This window comes from Eschrichtius robustus, chromosome X (assembly GCF_028021215.1).
Source record: "Eschrichtius robustus isolate mEscRob2 chromosome X, mEscRob2.pri, whole genome shotgun sequence".
In the NCBI taxonomy this organism is placed as follows: domain Eukaryota; kingdom Metazoa; phylum Chordata; class Mammalia; order Artiodactyla; family Eschrichtiidae; genus Eschrichtius; species Eschrichtius robustus.
The window spans coordinates 62,221,398-62,244,802 of record NC_090845.1 but is presented as its reverse complement, the minus strand read 5'-3'; the positions used below and the strand labels follow the sequence as shown (position 1 = coordinate 62,244,802).

Genomic DNA, 23,405 nt, shown 5'->3' with positions numbered 1-23,405 from the left:
TCAAAGTAATATTTTGAAAGGAATCTTTTTTCCTGAGCAGTAGTCCTCAACAGTGGGCTTAAAATATTCAGTAGACCATGTTGTGAACAGATGTGCTCTCATCCAGGCTTTGTTGTTCCATTTACAGAGCACAGAAGAGTAGATTTAGCATAATTCTTAAGGGCCCTAGGATTTTAGGAGTGGTTAATGAGCATTGGCTTCAACTGAAGGTCACCAGCTACATTAGTCTCTAAGAAGAGAGTTAGCCTGGCCTTGGAAGCTTTGAAGCCAAGCATTGACTTCTTTCTAGCTATGAAAGTCCTAGATGGCATCCTCTTCCATTAGAAGGCTGTTTTGCCTACAGTGAACATCTGTTTAGTGTAGCTACCTTCATTGATTATCTTAGCTAGATCTTGTGGATAACTTGCTGTAGCTGTTACATTAGCACTTGCTGCTTCACCTTGCACTTTTATGTTAAGGAGTCAGCTTCTTTCCTTAAACCCCATGAACTAATCTCTGCTAGCTTTAAACTTTTGTTCTGTATCTTCCTCACCTCTCTCAACCTTCATACAATTGAAGAGAGATAGGGCCTTGCTCTGGATTAGGCTTTGGCTTAAGGGAATGTTTTGCCTGGTTTGATCTTCTATCCAGACCACTAAAACTTTCTGTATCGGTAATAAGGCTGTTTCACTATCTTATCATTCATGTGTTCACTGGAGTTGCACTTCTGATTCCCTTCAAGAATTTTTCCTTTGCATTCAGAACTTGGCTAACTGGTACAAGAGGCCTAGCTTTCAGCTTATCTTGGCTTTCAGCATGCCTTCCTCACTAAGCTTAATTATTTCTAGCTATTGATTTAAAGTGAGAGGCATACAACTCTTCATGTGAACACTTAGAGGCCTTTGTAGGGTTATTAATTGGCTAATTTCAATACTGTTGGGTCTCAGGGAATAGGGAGGCCTGAGGAAAGGGAGAGAGATGGGGGGCTGCCCAGTTGGTGGAGCAGTCAGAACACAGACAGCGTTTAAGTTCGCCATCTTACATGGACGCAGTTCATGGCATCCCAGAACAATTACAATAGTAACATCAAAAATCACTGAGCACAGATCACCATAACAAATATAATGATAATAATAAAATTTGAAATATTGCAAGAATGACCAAAATGTGACACAGAAACACAAAGTAAATGCTATTGGAAAAATGGCACTGATAGAGTTGCTTGACGCAGGATTACCTCAAACCTTCAGTATGTAAAAAACACAGTATCTGCGCAGTGCAATAAAGTGCAGTAAAATGAAGTATTCCTGTACTTGGAAACAATTTGATCCTGCAGTTAGTAGTACTCCTGACTCTTGCTCAGTATGAAACATTTCCTCATGTGCTTTGTAATTTGGGATTGTTAGTTTATCTTTAGTGTTAATCTTTTAGAATCCTGTACAACCTGGATTAAGGACATGGCCCTATATTTTTTTTTTGATGTGGACCATTTTTAAAGTCTTTATTGTATTTGTTACAATATTGTTTCTGTTTTATGTTTTGGTTTTTTGACCCCGAGACATGTGGGATCTTAGCTCCCCAACAAGGGATTGAACCCACACCCCCTGCATTGGAAGGCAAAGTCTTAACCACTGGACCACCAGGGAAGTCCATGGCCCTACATCTATTTGCTTTAGCAAGATGTCTAAGAGATATCACTCTTTTGGCTACTTTTTTTTTTGATTTTTCAGCTTTACAGTTCTTGGACAACATGAGTAGTATAAATTTTTTTTAATAAATTTATTTATTTATTTTTGGCTGTGTTGGGTCTTCGTTGCTGCCAGCGGGCTTTCTCTAGTTGCGGCGAGCAGGGGCTACTCTTCGTTGTGGTGCGCAGGCTTCTCATTGTGGTGGCTTCTCTTGCTGTGGAGCATGGGCTCTAGGCACGCGGGCTTCAGTAGCTGTGGCACGCAGGCTCCGTAGCTGTGGCTCGCAGGCTCTAGAGCGCAGGCTTAGTAGTTGTGGCACACGGGCTTAGTTGCTCCGTGGCATGTGGGATCTTCCCGGACCAGGGCTCAAACCTGTGTCCCCTGCATTGGCAGGCGGATTCTTAACCATTGCGCCACCAGGGAAGTCCGAGTAGTATAAATTTGAACTCCATATCTATGTGAAGGTAGAGCCTGTTAAAAAATCCTCCGGACTCCCCCCGCCACACCTGCCAGTCATCCAGACAAACATTTCTTTTTGGCATCATTCAGAGATTTGGCAGAAGACAGACAAACTTCCTATACCATTAGATAAAAGGGGAAAAAAAAAAAACCCAGGATACTCACCATTCCCATACAGTCCACTTCTCCATGTTTTGATGACTCACTACAATCTTTCTGCTTTTGTTTACTTTTCAGAGTCCTCAGGTTGTTGCTTTGTAGATCTTGTTCAGGGCTTTTAGTTGTAATTAGTGGAGGATATAGACTGTAGTTGTCATGCTCCATCTTGGCCGGAACTGGAACAAATAGTAATATATATATATTTTTTAATTTTTAACATTTTTATTGGAGTATAATTGCTTTACCATGGTGTCTTAGTTTCTGATTTATAACAAAGTGAATCAGTTATACATACACACATGTCCCCATATCTCTTCCCTCTTGCGTCTCCCTCCCTCCCACCCTCCCTATCCCACCCCTCTAGGTGGTCACAAAGCACCGAGCTGATCTCCCTGTGCTATGCGGCTGCTTCCCACTAGCTATCTATTTTACATTTGGTAGTGTATATATGTCCATGCCACTCTCTCACTTTGTGCCAGCTTACCCTTCCCCCTCCCCATATCCTCAAGTCCATCCTCTAGTAGGTCTGCGTCTCTATTCCCGTCTTGCCCCTAGGTTCTTCATGAACATTTTTTTTTCTAAGATTCCATAGATATGTGTTAGTATATGATATTTGTTTTTCTCTTTCTGACTAACTTCATTCTGTATGACAGACTCTATGTCCATCCACCTCACTATGAATAACTCAATTTCGTTTCTTTTTATGGCTGAGTAATATTCCATTGTATATATGTGCCACATCCTCTTTATCCATTCATCCCTTGATGGACACTTAGGCTGCTTCCATGTCCTGGTTATTGTAAATACAGCTGCAATGAACATTGTGGTACATGACTCTTTTTTTTTTTTTTTAATGTCTGAAACATTTATATTAACATATTTCCATACAAATAACCCAATGAAAGTTTAGTATTAGTTGTTTTTTTTGTTCGTTTTTTTATACTGCAGGTTCTTATTAGGCATCAATTTTATACACATCAGTGTATACATGTCAACCCCAATCGCCCAATTCAGCACACCACCATCCCCAACCCACCACAGTTTTCCCCCCTTGGTGTCCATATGTCCGTTCTCTACATCTGTGTCTCAACCTCTGCCCTGCAAACTGGCTCATCTGTACCCGTTTTCTAGGTTCCACATACATGCGTTAATATACGATATTTGTTTTTCTCTTTCTGACTTACTTCACTCTGTATGACAGTCTCTAGATCCATCCACGTCTCAACAAATGACTCAATTTCGTTCCTTTTTATGGCTGAGTAATATTCCATTGTATATATGTACCACAACTTCTTTATCCATTCGTCTGTCGATGGGCATTTAGGTTGCTTCCATGACCTGGCTATTGTAAATACTGCTGCAATGAACATTCGGGTGCATGTGTCTTTTTGAATTACGGTTTTCTCTGGGTATATGCCCAGTAGTGGGATTGCTGGGTCATATGGTAATTCTATTTTTAGTTTTTTAAGGAACCTCCATATTGTTCTCCATAGTGGCTGTATCAATTTACATTCCCACCAACAGTGCAAGAGGGTTCCCTTTTCTCCATACCCTCTCCAGCATTTGTTGTTTGTAGATTTTCTGATGATGCCCATTCTAACTGGTGTGAGGTGATACCTCATTGTAGTTTTGATTTGCATTTCTCTAATAATTAGTGATGTTGAGCACCTTTTCATGTGCTTCGTGGCCGTCTGTATGTCTTCTTTGGAGAAATGTCTATTTAGGTCTTCTGCCCATTTTTGGATTGGGTTGTTTGTTTCTTTAATATTGAGCTGAATGAGCTGTCTATATATTTTGGAGATGAATCCTTTGTCCGTTGATTCGTTTGCAAATATTTTCTCCCATTCTGAGGGTTGTCTTTTCGTCTTGTTTATGGTTTCCTTTGCTGTGCAAAAGCTTTGAAGTTTCATTAGGTCCCATTTGTTTATTTTTGTTTTTATTTCCATTACTCAAGGAGGTGGATCAAAAAAGATCTTGCTGTGATTTAGGTCAAAGAGTGTTCTTCCTATGTGTTCCTCTAAGAGTTTTATAGTGTCCGGTCTTACATTTAGGTCTCTAATCCATTTTGAGTTTATTTTTGTGTATGGTGTTAGGGAGTGTTCTAATTTCATTCTTTTACATGTAGCTGTCCAGTTTTCCCAGCACCACTTATTGAAGAGACTGTCTTTTCTCCATTGTATATCTTTGCCTCCTTTGTCATAGATTAGTTGACCATAGGTGTGTGGGTTTATCTCTGGGCTTTCTATCTTGTTCCATTGATCTATGTTTCTGTTTTTGTGCCAGTACCATATTGCCTTGATTACTGTAGCTTTGTAGTATAGTCTGAAGTCAGGGAGTCTGATTCCTCCAGCTCCGTTTTTTTCCCTCAAGACTGCTTTGGCTATTCGGGGTCTTTTGTGTCTCCATACAAATTTTAAGATGATTTGTTCTAGTTCCGTAAAAAATGCCATTGGTAATTTGATAGGGATTGCATTGAACCTGTAGATTGCTTTGGGTAGTAGAGTCATTTTCACAATGTTGATTCTTCCAACCCAAGAACATGGCATATCTCTCCATCTGTTGGTATCATCTTTAATTTCTTTCATCAGTGTCTCATAGTTTTCTGCATACAGGTCTTTTGTCTCCCTAGGTAGGTTTATTCCTAGGTATTTTATTCTTTTTGTTGCAGTGGTAAATGGGAGTGTTTCCATAATTTCTCTTTCAGATTTTTCATCATTAGTGTATAGGAATGCAAGAGATTTCTGTGCATTAATTTTGTATCCTGCAACTTTACCATATTCATTTATTAGCTCTAGCAGTTTTCTGGTGGCAGTTTTAGGATTCTCTATGTATAGTATCATGTCATCCGCAGACAGTGACAGTTTTACTTTTTCTTTTCCAATTTGTATTCCTTTTATTTCTTTTTCTTCTCTGATTGCCATGGCTAGGACTTCCAGAACTATGTTGAATAATAGTGGTGAGAGTGGACATCCTTGTCTCGTTCCTGATCTTAGAGGAAATGCTTTCAGTTTTTCACCATTGAGAATGATGTTTGCTGTGGGTTTGTCATATATGGCCTTTATTATGTTGAGGTAGGTTCCCTCTATGCCCACTTTCTGGAGAGTTTTTATCAGAAATGGGTGTTGAATTTTGTCAAAAGCTTTTTCTGCATCTATTGAGATGATCATATGGTTTTTCTTCTTCAGTTTGTTAATATGGTGTATCACATTGATTGATTTGCGTATATTGAAGAATCCTTGCATCCCTGGGATAAATCCCACTTGATCGTGGTGTATGATCCTTTTAATGTGTTGTTGGATTCTGTTTGCTAGTATTTTGTTGAGGATTTTTGCATCTATATTCATCAGTGATATTGGTCTGTAATTTTCTTTTTTTGTAGTGTCTTTTGTCTGGTTTTGGTGTCAGGGTGATGGTGGCCTCATAGAATGAGTTTGGGAGTGTTCCTTCCTCTGCAATTTTTTGGAAGAGTTTGAGAAGGATAGGTGTTAGCTCTTCTGTAAATGTTTGATAGAATTCACCTGTGAAGCCATCTGGTCCTGGACTTTTGTTTGTTGGAAGATTTTTAATCACAGTTTCAATTTCATTACTTGTGATTGGTCTGTTCATATTTTCTGTTTCTTCCTGGTTCAGTCTTGGAAGGTTATACCTTTCTAAGAATTTGTCCGTTTCGTCCAGGTTGTCCATTTTATTGGCATAAAGTTGCTTGTAGTAGTCTCTTAGGATGCTTTGTATTTCTGCAGTGTCTGTTGTAACTTCTCCTTTTTCATTTCTGATTTTATTGATTTCAGTCCTCTCCCTCTTTTTCTTGATGAGTCTGGCTAATGGCTTATCAATTTTGTTTATCTTCTCAAAGAACCAGCTTTTAGTTTGGTTGATCTTTGCTATTGTTTTCTTTGTTTCTATTTCATTTATTTCTGCTCTGATCCTTATGATTTGTTTCCTCCTGCTAACTTTGGGTTTTGTTTGTTTGTTCTTCTTTCTCTAGTTCCTTTAGGTGTAAGGTTAGATTGTTTACTTGAGATTTTTCTTGTTTCTTGAGGTAGGCTTGTATAGCTATAAACTTCCCTCTTACAACTGCTTTTGCTGCATCCCGTAGGTTTTGGGTCGTCGTGTTTTCATTATCATTTGTCTCTAGGTATTTTTTTTAGTAATCTGCTGTTTTTGGATGGAAAGTCCTATATATATCAATTAAATCTATCTGGTCCATTGTGTCATTTAAAGCTTCTGTTTCCTTATTTATTTTCATTTTGGATGATCTGTCCATTGGTGTAAGTGAGGTGTTAAAGTCCCCCACTATGATTGTGTTACTGTCGATTTCCTCTTTTATGGCTGTTAGCAGTTGCCTTATGTATTGAGGTGCTCCTGTATTAGGTGCATATATATTTATAATTGTTATATCTTCTTCTTTGATTGATCCGTTGATCATTATGTAGTGTCCTTCTTTGTCTCTTGTAACATTCTTTATTTTAAAGTCTATTTTATCTGATATGAGTATAGCTACTCCAGCTTTCTTTTGATGTCCATTTGCATGGAATATCTTTTTCCATCCCCTCACTTTCAGTCTGTATGTGTCCCTAGGTCTAAAGTGGGTCTCTTGTAGACAGCATATAGATGGGTTCTGTTTTTGTATCCATTCAGCAAGCCTGTGTCTTTTGGTTGGAGCATTTAATCCATTCACGTTTAAGGTAATTATCGATATGTATGTTCCTATGACCATTTTCTTAATTGTTTTGGGTTTGTTTTTGTAGGTCCTTTTCTTCTCTTGTGTTTCCCTCTTAGAGAAGTTCCTTTAGCATTTGTTGTAGAGCTGGTTTGGTGGTGCTGAATTCTCTTAGCTTTTGCTTGTCTGTAAAGCTTTTGATTTCTCCATCGCATCTGAATGAGATCCTTGCCGGGTAGAGTAATCTTGGTTGTAGGTTCTTCCCTTTCATCACTTTAAGTATATCATGCCACTCCCTTCTGGCTTGTAGAGTTTCTGCTGAGAAATCAGCTGTTAACCTTATGGGAGTTCCCTTGTATGTTATTTGTCGTTTTTCCCTTGCTGCTTTCAATAATTTTTCTTTGTCTTTAATTTTTGCCATTTTGATTACTATGTGTGTCGGCGTGTTTCTCCTTGGGTTTATCCTGTATGGGACTCTCTGCACTTCCTGGACTTGGGTGGCTATTTCCTTTCCCATGTTAGGGAAGTTTTCGACTATAATCTCTTCAAATATTTTCTCTGGTCCTTTCTCTCCCTCTTCTCCTTCTGGGACCCCTATAATGCGAATGTTGTTGCGTTTAATGTTGTCCCAGAGGTCTCTTAGGCTGTCTTCATTTCTTTTCATTCTTTTTTCTTTATTCTGTTCCACAGCAGTGAATTCCACCATTCTGTCTTCCAGGTCACTTATCCGTTCTTCTGCCTCAGTTATTCTGCTATCGATTCTTTCTAGTGTAGTTTCATTTCAGTTATTGTAATGTTCATCTCTGTTTGTTTGTTCTTTAATTCTTCTGGGTCTTTGTTAAACATTTCTTGCATCTTCTCGATCTTTGCCTCCATTCTTATTCCGAGGTCCTGGATCATCTTCACTATCATTATTCTGAATTCTTTTTCTGGAAGGTTGCCTATCTCCACTTCATTTCGTTGTTTTTCTGGGGGTTTTTCTTGTTCTTTCATCTGGTATATAGCCCTCTGCCTTTTCATCTTGTCTATCTTTCTGTAAATGTGGTTTTTGTTCCACAGGCTGCAGGATTGTAGTTTTTCGTGCTTCTGCTGCCTGCCCTCTGGTGGTTGAGGCTATCTAAGAGGCTTGATGGGAGGCTCTGGTGGTGGGTAGAGCTGACTGTTGCTGTGGCAGTCAGAGCTCAGTAAAACTTTAATCCACTTGACTGTTGATGGGTGGTGCTGGGTTCCCTCCCTGTTGGTTGTTTTGCCTGAGGCAACCCAACACTGGAGCCTACCTGGGCTCTTTGATGGGGTTAATGGCAGACTCTGGGAGGGCTCACGCCAAGGAGCACTTCCCAGAACCTCCACTGCCAGTGTCCTTGTCCCCACGGTGAAACAGAGCCACCCCCGGCCTCTGCAGGAGACCCCCCAACACCAGCAGGTAGGTCTGGTTCAGTCTCCCCCAGGGTCACTGCTCCTTCCCCTGGGTCCCGATGCGCACACTACTTTGTGTGTGCCCTCCAAGAGTGGGGTCTCTGTTTCCCCCAGTCCTGTCGAAGTCCTGCAATCAATTCCCACTAGCCTTCAGAGTCTGATTCTCTAGGAACTCCTCCTCCCGTTGCCGGACCCCCAGGTTGGGAAGCCTGACGTGGGGCTCAGAAGCTTCACTCCAGTGGGTGGACTTCTGTGGTATAAGTGTTCGCCAGTCTGTGAGTCTCCCACCCAGCAGTTATGGGATTTGATTTTACTCTGATTGCGCCCCTCCTACCGTCTCACTGTGGCTTCTCCTCTGTCCTTGGACGTGGGGTATCCTCCTTGGTGAGTTCCAGTGTCTTCCTGTCGATGATTGTCCAGCAGGCAGTTGTGATTCTGGTGCTCTCGCAAGAGGGAGTGAGAGCACGTCCTTCTACTCCGCCATCTTGGTTAATCCTCACATGACTGTTTTTGAATTACAGTTTTCTCAGGGTATATGCCCAGTAGTGGGATTGCTGGGTCATATGGTAGTTCTATTTTTAGTTCTTTAAGGAACCTCCATACTGTTCTCCATAGTGGCTGTATCAGTTTACATTCCCACCAACAGTGCAAGAGGGGTCCCTTTTCTCCACACCCTCTCCAGCATTTATTGTTTGTAGATTTTGTGATGATGGCCATTCTGACCGGTGTGAGATGATATCTCATTGTAATTTTGATTTGCATTTCTCTAATGATTAATGATGTTGAGCATTCTTTCATGTGTGTGTTGGCACTCTGTATCTTCTTTGGAGAAACGTCATAGTAATATTTTTTTTTAATAAATTTATTTGTTTATTTATTTATTTATTTTTTTATGGCTGTGTTGGGTCTTCGTTTCTGTGCGAGGGCTTCCTCCAGTTGTGGCGAGCAGGGGCCACTCTTCATCGCGGTGCGCGGGCCGCTCACCATCGCGGCCTCTCCCGTTGCAGAGCACAGGCTCCAGATGCGCAGGCTCAGTAGTTGTGGCTCACGGGCTTAGTCGCTCCGCGGCATGTGGGATCTTTCCAGACCAGGGCTCGAACCCGTGTCCCCTGCATTGGCAGGCAGATTCTTAACCACTGCACCACCAGGGAAGCCCCCATAGTAATATTTTTAAAAATTAGTTTTTGAGGGGAAATTAAAACTTGGTAGCCTTATGTTATTCCACAAAGTTGTTTTTGAAAATTTATCTGTACAATGAAATTGGAAAAGTCTTGGTTGCTTAGCACCAAAAGCACAAGAGAAAAAGGAAAATTAGATGATATCGGGCTTCATTAAAGTTAAAAATTTTGGGACTTCCCTGGTGGCACAGTGGTTAAGAATCTGCCTGCCAATGCAGGGGACATGGGTTTGAGCCCCTGTCTGGGAAGATCCCACATGCCACAGAGCAGCTAAGCCCATGCACCACAACTACTGAGCCTGTGCTCTAGAGCCTGCGAGCCACAACTACTGAGCCTGTGCGCCACAACTACTGAAGCCCACGCATCTAGGGCCTGTGCTCCGCAACAAGAGAAGCCACCGCAATGAGAAGCCCGCGCACCACAACGAAGAGTAGCCCCCGCTCGCTGCAACTAGAGAAAGCCTGCGCGCAGCAACGAAGACCCAACACAGCCAAAAATAAATACATAAATAAATTAATAAATAAAGTTTAAAATTTTGCTTCAAATGAAACTATCAGGAAAGTAAAAACACAACCCATGGGGTCCTCCCAAAAGAATGGGAGAAAATAATTGCAAATTATGTATGATAAGTGTCTGGTATCCAGGATATAATTTTCTAAAAACCTCTTACTACTCAGTAGTAAGAAGACAACCCAATTAAAAATGAGCAAAGGATTTGAATAGGTATTTCTCCAAAGAAGTTATACCATAGGCCAATAATAAGAACATGGAAAGATGCTCAGTATCACTAATTATCAGGGAAATGCAAATCAGAAGCACAGTGAGGGACCACTTCACACTCACTAAAATGACTATAATTTTTTAAATGGACAAAAACAATTATTGGTGTGAATGTGGAATAATTAGAACATTTGTACACTGCTGGTAGGAGTGTTAAATGGTACAACCACTTTGCAAGACAGTTCGGCAGTTCCTCTAAAAGTTAAACATAGAGATACCATATGACCCAGCAATTCCACTCCTAGGTGTATACTCAAGAGAACTGAAAACATGTGTCCACATAAAAACTCATGCATGGGGCTTCCCTGGTGGCGCAGTGGTTGAGAATCTGCCTGCTAATGCAGGGGACACGGGTTCGAGCCCTGGTCTGGGAAGATCCCACATGCCGTGGAGCAACTAGGCCCGTGAGCCACAACGACTGAGCCTGCGCGTCTGGAGCCTGTGCTCTGCAACAGGAGAGGCCACGATAGTGAGAGGCCCGTGCACTGCGATGAAGAGTGGCCCCCACTTGCCGCAACTAGAGAAAGCCCTAGCACAGAAACGAAGACCCAACATAGCAATCAATCAATCAATAAATCTTTAAAAAAAAAAAAACGGGAAATATGCATTTAAAAAAAATGAAAACAAAAACAAAAAAACTCGTGCATGAATCTTTATAGCACCACTATTTACAACAGCCAAAATATGGAAACAGCCCATATGTCCATCAGCTGATGGACAGATAAACAAAGTGTGGTATATCCACACTAAAGAATATTATTTGGCCATAAAAATGAATGTAGTGCCGATACATGTTACAACATTAATGAACCCTGAAAACATTATGCCAATTGAAGAAAACCAGCCACAAAAGAACACATATTGTATCATTCCATTTACATGAAATGTCCCAAATAGGCAAATATATAGATACAGAAAGTAGAATAGTGTTTGCCTGGGTGTTGGGGTGAGGTGGCACTGGAGGGAATAGAGAATGACTATTAAAGGGTACAAGGTTTCTTTTTGTGGTGATGAAACTGTTCTAAAACTGATAAACAACTTTGTGTATATACTAAAACCCATTGAGTTGTGTACTTTATTTTTTTTTTTAATATTTATTTATTTTTGGCTGCATTGGTTTTTTTATTTTAAATCACAACTCTTGAGTGCATGTCTTTATTTTGTTCCGATTTTAATTGGAGTGTTCTTACTTTTTAGAGGCAATTTTTAGAGCAGTTTAAGTTCACAGCAAAATTAAGCAGAAGGTACAGAGATTTCCCATACACATCCTGCCCCTACTCATGCACAGCCTTCCTAGCTATCAAAGTCCCCACCAAAGTAGTGCGTTTGTTATAACTGATGAGCCTGCATTGACACGTCATTATCACCCAAAGTCCACTGTTTACATTAGAGTTCACTCTTAGTGTTGTATGTTCTAAGGGTTTGGAAAAATGTATAATGGCATGTATCCATCTATACTATCATACAGAGTAGTTTCACTGCCCTAGAACTCCTGTGTGCTCCACCTATTCATCCCTCCCTTTCCCCTAACCCTTGCCAACCACTGATCTTTTTACTGACTCTGTAGTTTTGCCTTTTCCGCAGTGTCATATAATTGGAATCCTATGGTATGTAGCCTTTTCAGAGTGGCTTCTTTCAGTTAGTAGTATGTATTTAAGATTCCTCCATGTCTTTTCATAGCTTGATAGCTCATTTCTTTGTAACTTTGAACAATATTCCGTTGTCTGGATGTTCCACAGTTTATTTATCTATTCACCTACTCAAGGACGTCTTGGTTGCTTCCAGGTTTTGGCAATTATGAATAAAACACCATCAGCTGTTTTCCTTGAAGCAACAGACCTATTTCTTTCATTTTTGTGAAAATGTCTGCCAAATACCCATGTTGGAATAACTGAGGTTTGTCTAAAAATGGTATTCTTTGACAAAAGTGGCTTGTTCAGCTTGCAGTTCAAATAATCACACAAGTGTTTTTTTCCTGGAAACAGCTACCACGGTACTTCAACATGCAGGAAAAATGCTTTATGCATACTTCTCATTTCATCATATTGGATATTAAAAAGACATGAACTGGTACAGCCACTTTGGAAGACAGTTTGGCAGTTTCTTACAAAACTAAACATACTTTTACTATGTAGTCCAGTAATTGCACTCCATGCTGTTTGCCCAAAGGAGTTGAAAACTTATGTACACACAAAACCTACACGTGGTTGTTTATAGCAGCTTTATTCATAATTGCATCGGGTCTTAGTTGCGGCATACAGGATCTTTCATTGCAGCACACTGGCTCTTTGTTGCAGCATGCGGGCTTCTCTCTAGTTATTGTGTGCGGGCTCAGTAGTTGCGGCACGCAGGCTCTCTAGTTGTGGCACGCGGGCTCCAGAGCACATGGGCTCTGTAGTTGTAGCACCAGGGCCTAGATGCCCTGCAGCATGTGGGATCTTAGTTCCGAACCCATGTCCCCTACATTGGAAGGCGGATTCTAAACCACTGGACCACCAGGAAAGTCCCGAGTTGTGTACTTTATTATTATTTTTTTTATTTATTTTTTTAAATGTCATGGGTATTTTTAAAATTTTATTTATTTATTTTGAGCTGCATTGGGTCTTTGTTGCTGTGTGCAGGCTTTTCTCTAGTTGCAGTGAGCGGGGGCCACTCCTTGTTGCGGTGTGTGGACTTCTCGTTGCAGTGGCTTCTCTTGTTGCAGAGCACAGGTTCTGGGTGCATGGGCTTCAGTAGTTGTGGCTCGCTGGCTTAGTTGCTCCATGGCATGTGGGATCTTCCCGGACCAGGGCTCAAACCCTTGTCCACTGCATTGGCGGGCGGATTCTTAACCACTGTGCCATCAGGGAAGCCCTCCGAGTTGTGTACTTTAAATGGGTGAATTGTATGGTATGTTTATTATATCTCATTAAAGCGGTTACCCCCCAAAAAAGTCTTGCAACAGATTTTTTTTTACCTAAAATGATATTTGTAGCCTGAAAAATGGGTAAGATTTCTGAAGGAGAGAATGTAGGAAAAGGAGTAGTTTTATAGAAGCTGAACCTTAGGAAAGCCTCACAGTAAGGGGCTAGGAAGATAAGAAGAACACCTTAAAGTAGGTAAAATACCCAGTAGATTGGCAAAAACTTAGAAGTCCGATAATTCCAAGTGTTGACAAGGATGTGGAACACTGGGAATTCTCATCCACAGCTGATGTTAGTATAAAGTGGTATACCACTTTGGAATTGCAAGCATGAGTCCTCCTGCTTTGTTCTATTTCAAGATTTTTTTGGCATCCCTTGCACTTTCATATGAATTTTGGGGTCAGCCTGTCAATTTCTACAAAGAAACCAGCTGGAAATTTGATTGCATTGAATCTGTAGATCAATTGGGGGATTACTGCTATCTGAACAAAAATTAAGTTTTCCAATCAGGAATATGGGATGTGTTGTTATTTATTTAGGTCTTCTTTAATTTCTTTCAATAATGTTTTGTAGTTTTCAGTATAGAAGTCTTGCCCTTATTTTTAAAATTTATTCCTATGTATTTTATTCTTTTTGATGCTATTACAAATGGAATTTATTTTCTTAACTTCACTTTTGGATTGTTCATTGCTAATATGTGGAATATGTCTTGAGCCCAAGAGATATTCCAACATGCCCATTAGGAAAGGTGATAATGCAATAAGTTATAATTATAATGCAATCTTAGTTTATTCTTTGTACTGATATTATCTTTATTTGCAAGTGCTTTTAATACCAGTAGTTACTTTTTCCCTAACTTTCCATTCTTCAGGCATCTCACCCATGAATCGCTATAATTTTTTGCATAGCTTGGAGCTAATGAGTACAATGTTCATGTAGAGGTTAATTGACACTGTAGAGAGAAAAATTCTATTCTGTGAACCTAGACTGCACTTTTAATCGTAGACTGCTGTTTAAAGATGTACACTGTCAGGCAAAAGTGGAAGCAGGTGCAACTAGCAAGGACTTGGAAAAACCATTTAATAGTAAATATGATAGGCGTATCCTATAGGAAAGACAATATGTTTTCTATTTCATTCAGCCATTGTTTGCAAAGGACCTTCGTTGTTATTAAAGTCTCAAAAGAAAACAAACCTAATTGATGTTTGGGGTTTTGCTTACCAAGACAAGAACATGGTCTTACATTCTCACAGTTTAAGTATTGACCTTGCCATTAAATGCTTGCCACTCAATAGAAATGTTTATATGTTCTTTTCCTTTTACTATTTCATTTAGATTGAATAAAATATCAGAAAATATCCTCAGGAATAGACTGGATGTTATGATTTGATTTTTTATAATTTTGATTTCCTTTGATCATGATACATCTTGCTGTGGTTGAATAAAACAGGCAATTACTTGAAAATTGTCTTTTACATTTCACAGTGTTAATATCATTGTGATTTCTTTGTTTAAAAATAGGAACATTTAACTGAAGCTGGGCTTTCCTTAAAGATGAAAATCCTCTTGAAGTATGAAACAGCTAATGAAGAATTTCTTGCAGGTAAGTAACATCTCTGTGTGTGAAGAGTACACAATTTTGAAATATTAACACCAATTTGTTGAATGTAAGATCTTTTGTAGTATACTGGCATAGGTATAATTTGATGGTGACTGAGAAGGAAATTGAGCACATACGATTGTCAGTCAGGAAGAAAAGGAGAAGGAAGAGAGAATAGTAGCAAATTTAACAAGTAGTAAAAAAAGAGCTGAATAAAAGCTATCAGTTTTCCTTTAGTCTAGCAGAAAATTGCAGCTGCCCAACCTGCCCACCATGAAGAAAGATAGCCTATTGATAGAAAAAGCCTTTGTAATGCTGTGCCTTTTACAATTACTTGTATAAATATTGCTATTTGTTTTTTAAAATTCTCAAGGGAATAGAATGTACACATCACAACATAAACATCCTGATACACAGCTGTGGGTCGTTTGGCAAGTGACTTAACTTTTCTGTGCTTCAGTTTCTTCATCTTTAAAAGAAATGTAATAGTAATGTCTACCTCACTCACTGTGTTGTTTTGAGAATCCTATGAGAAAAAGTACGTAAAGCATTTAGTTCCATGCCTGGTACATAGTTAGTGTGCAATAAATATTACCTATTATTGTAGTTACTACTATTGTTGTTATTACTACTATATAGATGAATTAAGTGAGGCATAATATCTCTATGCACACTGGCCCCTTAACAGTATTTCAATTATGTTTAGTCATAAAAATAATTTACTCTAAATTTTTTTAATGTATACATGCTTTATTTTTTTTTACTGCATAAAAATTTAATTGCATTATAGAGCTGCATTATTTTTACTGTATAAAATTATGTTAGTATAATAACTGATTATCCAATAAATAATAACAATTTATAATAAGTAGGACAGTAATCAGATTTGGAAGTTGCTCTAAATTTAGTGCCAATTTAGTACTGCTGAAACTTCCTGTGACGTCTAGAATATTAGCCAATCACTAAGAGACCTCAGAAGCTGAAATATATAGAGGATTCTGCATCTCTAGGTAACAGTATCAGCTCAGATATACACAGGTTAAAATTTATTAGGAGCCAGAAAGACAACTCCTCTTTTTTTGCAGTACAGGAATAAACAAACCAACAAACCAATTAAAGGAATAGTCTTATTCAAGCTAATATAATATGGGAAGATCAGAGAGATTATTGGAGTCACCTAGTTTGAAGTTGATTAATTTTGGACTAGAATTCCCCATTACAGTTTTTTATCAAAATGTGGAAAAGAAACAGAGTTTAAAATGAAATTATACTTTATTTCCAGATTGTTTTTATTTAACTCAATCTAGATGCTCGTGATAGAGTTGCAGCATCAGATTACAAACTAGGAAACTTCATGAATTTAAGTTTTCTATAGTTTAAAATAATAAAATTATCTTTCACTTTGTATTAATAGTATATATGGGGACTTCCCTGGTGGCACAGTGGTTAAGAATCTGCCTGCCCATGCAGGGGACACGGGTTCAAGCCCTGGTCTGGGAAGATCCCACATGCCCTGAAGCAACTAAGCCCGTGCGCCACAACTACTGAGCCTGTGCTCTAGAGCCCGCGAGCCACAGCTGTTGAGCCCGCAAGCCACAGCTACTGAAACCCACGCCTAGAGCCCGTGCTCCGCAACAAGAGAAGCCACCGCAATGAGAAGCCCACATATCACAATGAAGAGTAGCCCCCACTTGCCGCAACTAGAGAAAGCCCACATGCAGCAACAAAGACCCAACACAGCCAAAAATAAATAAATAAATAAATAAATAAATGTTAAAAAAAAGTATATATGAAGCTTGCATTTTTATAATCTGTTCATTTCTTTGCTAATGAAAATACTTTAAGAATGGTCAACCCAGGCTTCCCTGGTGGCGCAGTGGTTAAGAATCCACCTTCCAATGCAGGGGACACGGATTCGAGCCCTGGTCCAGGAAGATCCCACATGCCGTGGAGTAACTAAGCCCACGTGCCACAACTACTGAGCCTGCGCTCTAGCGCCTGCGAGCCACAACTACTGAGCCTGCGAGCCACAACTACTGAAGCCCACATGCCTAGAGCCCGTGCTCTGCAACAAGAGAGGCCACCACAATGAGAAGCCTGTGCACTGCAACGAGTAGTCCCCACTCGCCACAACTAGAGAAAGCCCGTGCACAACAAAGACCCAACATAGCCAAAAATAAATAAATAAAATAAATACATTTATTTTTTTTTAAAAAAAAAAAGAATGGTCAACCTAACTGCTGTTTTTCATTAGAACTTCACTGGTATTTTTTATAGTAGGATAAGTAGAAATTAAAAAAATATATAACTTTTTTATTATGAAAAGGTAGCACATACCCATTAAGGAAGTTTTTGGAAAATACTAAAAACATCCATTGTCCACCATCCACTGGAATATCAGCTCCTTGGCAGCAGAGATTTTTGTGTGTTTTGTCCACTGCTGGATTCCCAGCACCAAGCACAGTTCCTGGCACAGAGAATACACTCATTAGTTATTTTTTGAATAAAAAATCTAAACACAATCACTTTTAGAAATTTGATGATTTATTTTCAGTATTTTTCTATATTAATTTGCTTGTTTTACAGAATTGTGACTATATAGTACAGACACCCTTTGTTTTCCAATTTTGTTTTTTACTAATCTTATAACCATTTTTTATATTGGTGCATATTCATTTTTTAAATGAAAAACAGTTTTATTTCATACTTAACAATTTTAATGGTTGCATAGTAATTTATCACTACCCTACAGTGGACACTCAGTATATGGCCTTTTTATTGTTATAATTTATATTGCTTTGAATATCCTGTTCATTACATTTCCCCACATTTATTTCAGATGAATTTTCAGAACTACAATTTCTGAAGTAAAGGGAATAATAATAATAGCAACTTTCATTTACTGAATGCTTACTAAGTGCTAGGTCCTTTGCTATGTAATTTACATACATTATCTCATGTAACTCTCTCATCAGCCCTGAGAGATTGGTGATTTGTTCCCCACTTTGCAGATGACAAAGCTAAGGTGCCGAAAAACTAAGTAACTTAACCTATGGCCATGAAAGTGGAAAGTGGTTTCAAATATGGATCTGACTTCAGATCCCAAGCTTTTATCCACTGTGTTCTTAGCAGATAGTAGTCAAATTGCTTTTCAAAAAGTTACTTTGCCTGTTTTACTGCTCTCTCTCTAGCATTGGATATTATTGCTATATAAAAAGACTTTGATAAATTGTTAGGCAAGACATGGTATATGGCAAACATTTAGAAAGTAGATTTTGAACAGAGGAAAATTATTGAAAATAGCTAAGGTTCCTAAAAAGTGAAACTAATGTGATTATTTCCTTTGTTCTATTTGTTAGCTGTCATGGAAATACTACATGATGGCATGTCTTTAGACTTCTGTCTGAACATTGCTAAATTGCTGATGGATCATGAAAGGTATAGAAGAAATGATTTTCTTTTCTTTAAAGACTAATATTTTTCTAAGGTTTCCATTATTAAGGTTATATTGAATTATATCTATCTGTCTATCTATCTCCCTCCATCCATATTCACAGAGCACAATATTTGCCATTGTGCTAGTCAAATTAGAAGATGGAACTGCTTCTTAAATGATTTAAGCAATCCATAGTCAAGTCAATTTTAAAATTTATATTAAAATTTTTTAAAATAAATAAAATGAGAAAGGAGTAAGATAGGGTTTTATAAAACAGGAGTTGACTAGGTTAACTTGCAGGCCAGTGGCACGTGGAACAGGAAAGCATGTGCAAATGTAGTTCTGCAAATGATACACCTCTGTAGCTCTATCTTTGGATCATTAATGTCAAAAGGGACCTTAACGTACTTGCAGACCTCTTAGTGGTTTTCAGACTTCAGTGTTCATCAGAGTTACTGGGGAATCACTTGAAAAGATGCTCAACATCGTTAGCCGTCAGGGAAATGCAAATCAAAACCACAATGAGAAACTGCTTCGCACTACTAGGATGGCTGTAATCAAAACGATAGATAATAACAGAAATTGACAAGGATGTGGAAAAATTGTAACCCTCATACACTGCTGGTGGGAATGTAAAATGGTGCAGCCACTTTGGAAACAGCCTGTTAGTTCCTCAATGAGTTAAATAGAGTTACCATATGACCCAGCAGTTCCACTCCTAAGTTAAAGAGGAAACGTGTCCATACAAACACGTGTATATGAATGTTCATAACAGCATTATTTTTGATAATCAAATGTGGAAACAACCAAAATGTCTATCAACTGATGAAAAGATAAACAAAATATAGTATACTCATTTGGCAATAAAAAGAAACAGAGTACTGATACATGTTATAACATGGATGAACCTTAAAAACATGCTAAATGAAAGAAGCCAGTCACAAAGACCACATATTGTATCATTCCATTTATATGATATTTCCAGAACAGGCACATTTATAGAAACAGATAGTAGATTTGTTGTTGCCTAGGGCTTCGAGAATTGGGGGGATATGGGGAGTAACTACTAATGGGCATGGGGTCTCTTTTTGGTATAATGAAAATGTTCTAAAATTGTATGATGGTTGCACAACTCTGGGAATATACTAAAAACCATTGAATCATATACTTTAAATGGATGAATTGTATGGTATGTGAATTATACCTCAATAAAGCTTATTAAAAAATAATCACTAGGGAATGTGGTAAAAACAGAGAGATCAGGCCCTACCTTACTCCAACAAGCCCAGACCTCTGTATTCTATATTAGTCCTCCAGGTGGTTCTGAGAACCACTGTTTTGTTTAATTTTTTAATTTTTTAAATTGAAGTATAGTTGATTTACAATATTATATTAGTGTCAGGTGTACAACATAGTGATTCAATATTTTTATAGATTATACTCCATTTAAAGTTATTATAAAATACTGACTATATTCCCTGTGGTGTACAATATATCCTTGTAGCTTATTTATTTCATACATAGTAGTTCGTGCCTCTTAATCCCCTACCCCTATTTGCCGCTACCCCCTTCCCTCTCCTCATTGGTAACCACTATTCTGTTTTCTATATATGTGAGTCTATTTCTGTTTTGTTACATTCATTCATTTTAGTTTTTAGATTCCACATATAAGTGATAACATACAGTATTTGTCTTTCTATGTCTGACCTATTTCACAAAGCATAATACCCTCTAAGTCCATCCATGTTGTTGCAATGGCAAGATTTCATTCTTTTTTATGGCTGAGTAACATTCCATTTTATATATATACCACATCTTCTTTATCCATTTATCTGTTGATGGGTTGCTTCTGTATCTTGGAAGTTGTAAATAATGCTGCTATGAACATTGGGGTGCATGTATCTTTTCAAATTAGTGTTTTTGTTTGTTTTGAATATATACCCAGGAGTGGAATTGCTGGATCATATGGTAGTTCTATTTTTAGTTTTGTGAGGAACCTCCATACTGTTTTTCACAGTGGCTGCACCAATTTACATTCCCACCAACAGTGCAAGAGGGTTCCCTTTTCTCTACATCCTAACCAACATTTGTTATTTGTGGTCTTTTTGATCATAGCCATTCTGACGGGTGTGAGGTGACATCTCAGTGTGGTTTTGATTTGCATTTCTCTGATGATTAGTGATGTTGAGCATCTTTCTTGTGCCTGTTGGCCATCTGTATGTCTTCTTTGGAAAAATGTCTATTCAGGTCCTCTGCCCTTTTTAAAATCAGGTTGTTTGTTTTCTTGATATTGAGTTGTATGAGCTGTTGATATATTTTGCATCTTAACCCCTATTGGTCATATCATTTGCTAATATTTTCTCCTGTTCAGTAGGTTATCTTTTCATTGTGTTGATGGTTTCCTTTGCTGTGCAAGAGCTTTTACTTAATTAGGTCCCATTTGTTTATTTTTGCTTCTGTTTCCTTTGCCTTAGGAGACAGATCCAAAAAAATAACTGCTACTATTTATGTCAAAGAGTGTTCTGCCTATATTTTCTTCTAAGAGTTTTATAATTTCCAGTCTTACGTTTAGGTCTTTAATCCATGTTGAATTTATTTTTGTATATTGTCTGAGAAAATGTTCTAATTCCATTCTTTTACATGTAGCTATCCAGTTTTCCCAGCACCAATTGTTGAAGAGACTGTCTTTTCTCCGTTGTATATTTTTGCCTCCTTTGTTGTAGATTAATTGACCATAGGTGCGTGGGTTTATTTCTGGGCTCTCTATTCTGTTGCATTGATCTATGTGTCTGTGTTTGTGCCAGTACCATACTGTTTTGATTACTGTAGCTTTGTAGTATAGCCTGAGCCTGAAGTCAGGGAGTGTGATACCTCCAACTTTATTCTTTTTTCTCAAGATTGCTTTGACTGTTTGCAGTCTTTTGTGGTTCCATATAAATTTTAGGATTTTTTGTTCCAGTTCTGTGAAAAATGTCACGGGTATTTTGATAGGGATTGCATTAAATCTGTAGATTGCATTAAATCTGTAGATTGCTTTGGGCAGTATGGATATTTTAACAATGCTCCTAGTGTTCTTATCACTTTAGGAAATTACAAGGGCTGTAGAAGCTCAGTTCTAAGAATCGGGGGCAGAGACCAACATATATTTTCTGTTATCTCATACATACTTCATAAGCTGTTAAGTTTCAACCTGATTGTTACAGCCTATTTTTTTTCAGTTCTGATTTTTGTGAATTTTGATTCTGTCATGCAGTATATCAACTACTCCTCCCAGTTTATGTCATCCTCAGAGTTCATAGGCATGCCCACCTGTCTTCATTTAATTCAGATTAGCAAACTTTTTCTTAAAGGACAAGATAGTATATATTTTAGATTTGTGGGCCACACAGTTTCTGTCACAACTCCTCAACTCTGCCATTATAGTGCAAAAGCAGCCATAGACAATATATAAACAAATGTGGGTGGCTGTGTCCCAATAAAACTCTTTCCCAGTTTTTTTTATTGTGGTAAAATACACATAACTTACTATATTAATCATAAAGTGTACACTTCATTGGTAACAAGTACATTCATATTCTGCAAACATCACCACAGTCCATCTCCAGAGCTCTTTCATCTTGCAAAACTGAAACTCTTTACCCATTAAACAATAAACTCTCTGTTCCCCACTTCTCCCAGTCCTTGGCAACCACCATTCTACTTTTCATCTCTATGAATTTGACTACTCTAGGTACGTTATTTAAGTGGAATCATATAGTATTTGTCTTTTTGTGATTGGCTCATTTCACTTAACATAATGTCCTCAAGTTTCACCCGTGTTGTAGCGTGTGTCAGAATTTTGTTCCTTTTTAAGGCTTAAGAATATTCCATTGTATGTATATACCACATTTTGCTTATCCATGTATTTACTGATGGAAGATAAAACTTCCATGTTTTAGCTATTATGACTAACGCTGCTGTGAATGTGGGTGTAAAAATATTTCTTCGAGAACATGCTTTCGATTCTTTTGGTTATATGCCCAGAAGTGGAACTGCTGGATAATGTAATTCTATTTTTAATTTTTTGAGGAACTGTCATACTGTTTTCACAGTGGATGTACCATTTTGCATTCCCACCAACAGTACACAAGAGTTCCAATTTCTCTACATTCTCATCAACTTTTTTTTTTTAAAATATATTAGTAGCCATCCTAATGAGTGTGAGGTGGGATCATGTAGTTTTGATTTGCATTTCCTTAATGACTAGTCATGTTGACCATCTTTTCATGTCATTTTTGGCCATTTGTATATCTTCTTTGGAGAAATGTCTGTTTTAGTCCTCTGCCTATTTTTTAATCAAGTCGTTTGGTTTTTAATGTTGAGTTTTAGGAGTTCTCTATGTATTCTGGATATTAATCCCTTATCATATAAATCATTTGCAAATATTTTCTTCCATTCTGTGGGTTGCCTTTTTACTCTGTTGATAGTGCCTTCTGATGCAAAATACTTAAAATTTTTCATAAAATCCAATTTGTGGGTTTTTCTGTTTGTTTGTTTCCTGTTCTTTTGGTGTCATATCTAAGAAATCATTAACAAATCCAATGACATGAAGATTTTCCCCTTTGTTTTCTTCTAGGAGTTTTATAGTTTTAGGTCTTACATTTAGGTCATGGATCCATTTTGAGTTAATTTTTGTACATGGTGTAAAGTAAGGGTCCAACTTCATTCTTTTGCATGTGATACTAGTTTTCTCAGCATCATTTGTTGAGAAGACTGTCTTTTCCCCATTGAATGGTCTTGGCACTCTTGTCAAAAATCATTTGAATATATATGTGAGTTTATTTCTGTGTATTCTGTTCTCTTCCATTGCTTTTTTTTTTTAAGCTGTTATTTTGTAGTAAGTTTTGAAATCAGTTAATATGAGTTCTCCAGCTTTGTTCTTCTTTTTCAGAATCATTTTGACGCTTCAGAATTCCTTGAGATTGCATATGAATTTTAGGATGAATTTTTCTATTTCTTCAAAAAAAATCATTGGGATTTTGATAGGGGCTTCATTTAATCTGTAGATCACTTTGGATAGTATTGGCATCTTAACAATACTGTCTTCCAATTCATGAACATGGAATTTCTTTCCATTTATTTATATGTACTCTAATTTTGTTTAGAAA

General features: G+C 38.0%; 1 protein-coding gene across 1 annotated transcript in view; it reads left to right on the top strand.

The window, feature by feature from the left end:
• Positions 1-23,405, top strand: part of TEX11 (testis expressed 11) — a 375,812-nt gene that overhangs the window by 171,741 nt on the left and 180,666 nt on the right. The window contains exons 12-13 of the mRNA XM_068533357.1: positions 14,744-14,825; positions 18,182-18,260. Of these exons, the coding sequence (XP_068389458.1) occupies positions 14,744-14,825; positions 18,182-18,260 (161 nt within the window). The remainder of the gene's footprint in view (positions 1-14,743; positions 14,826-18,181; positions 18,261-23,405) is intronic.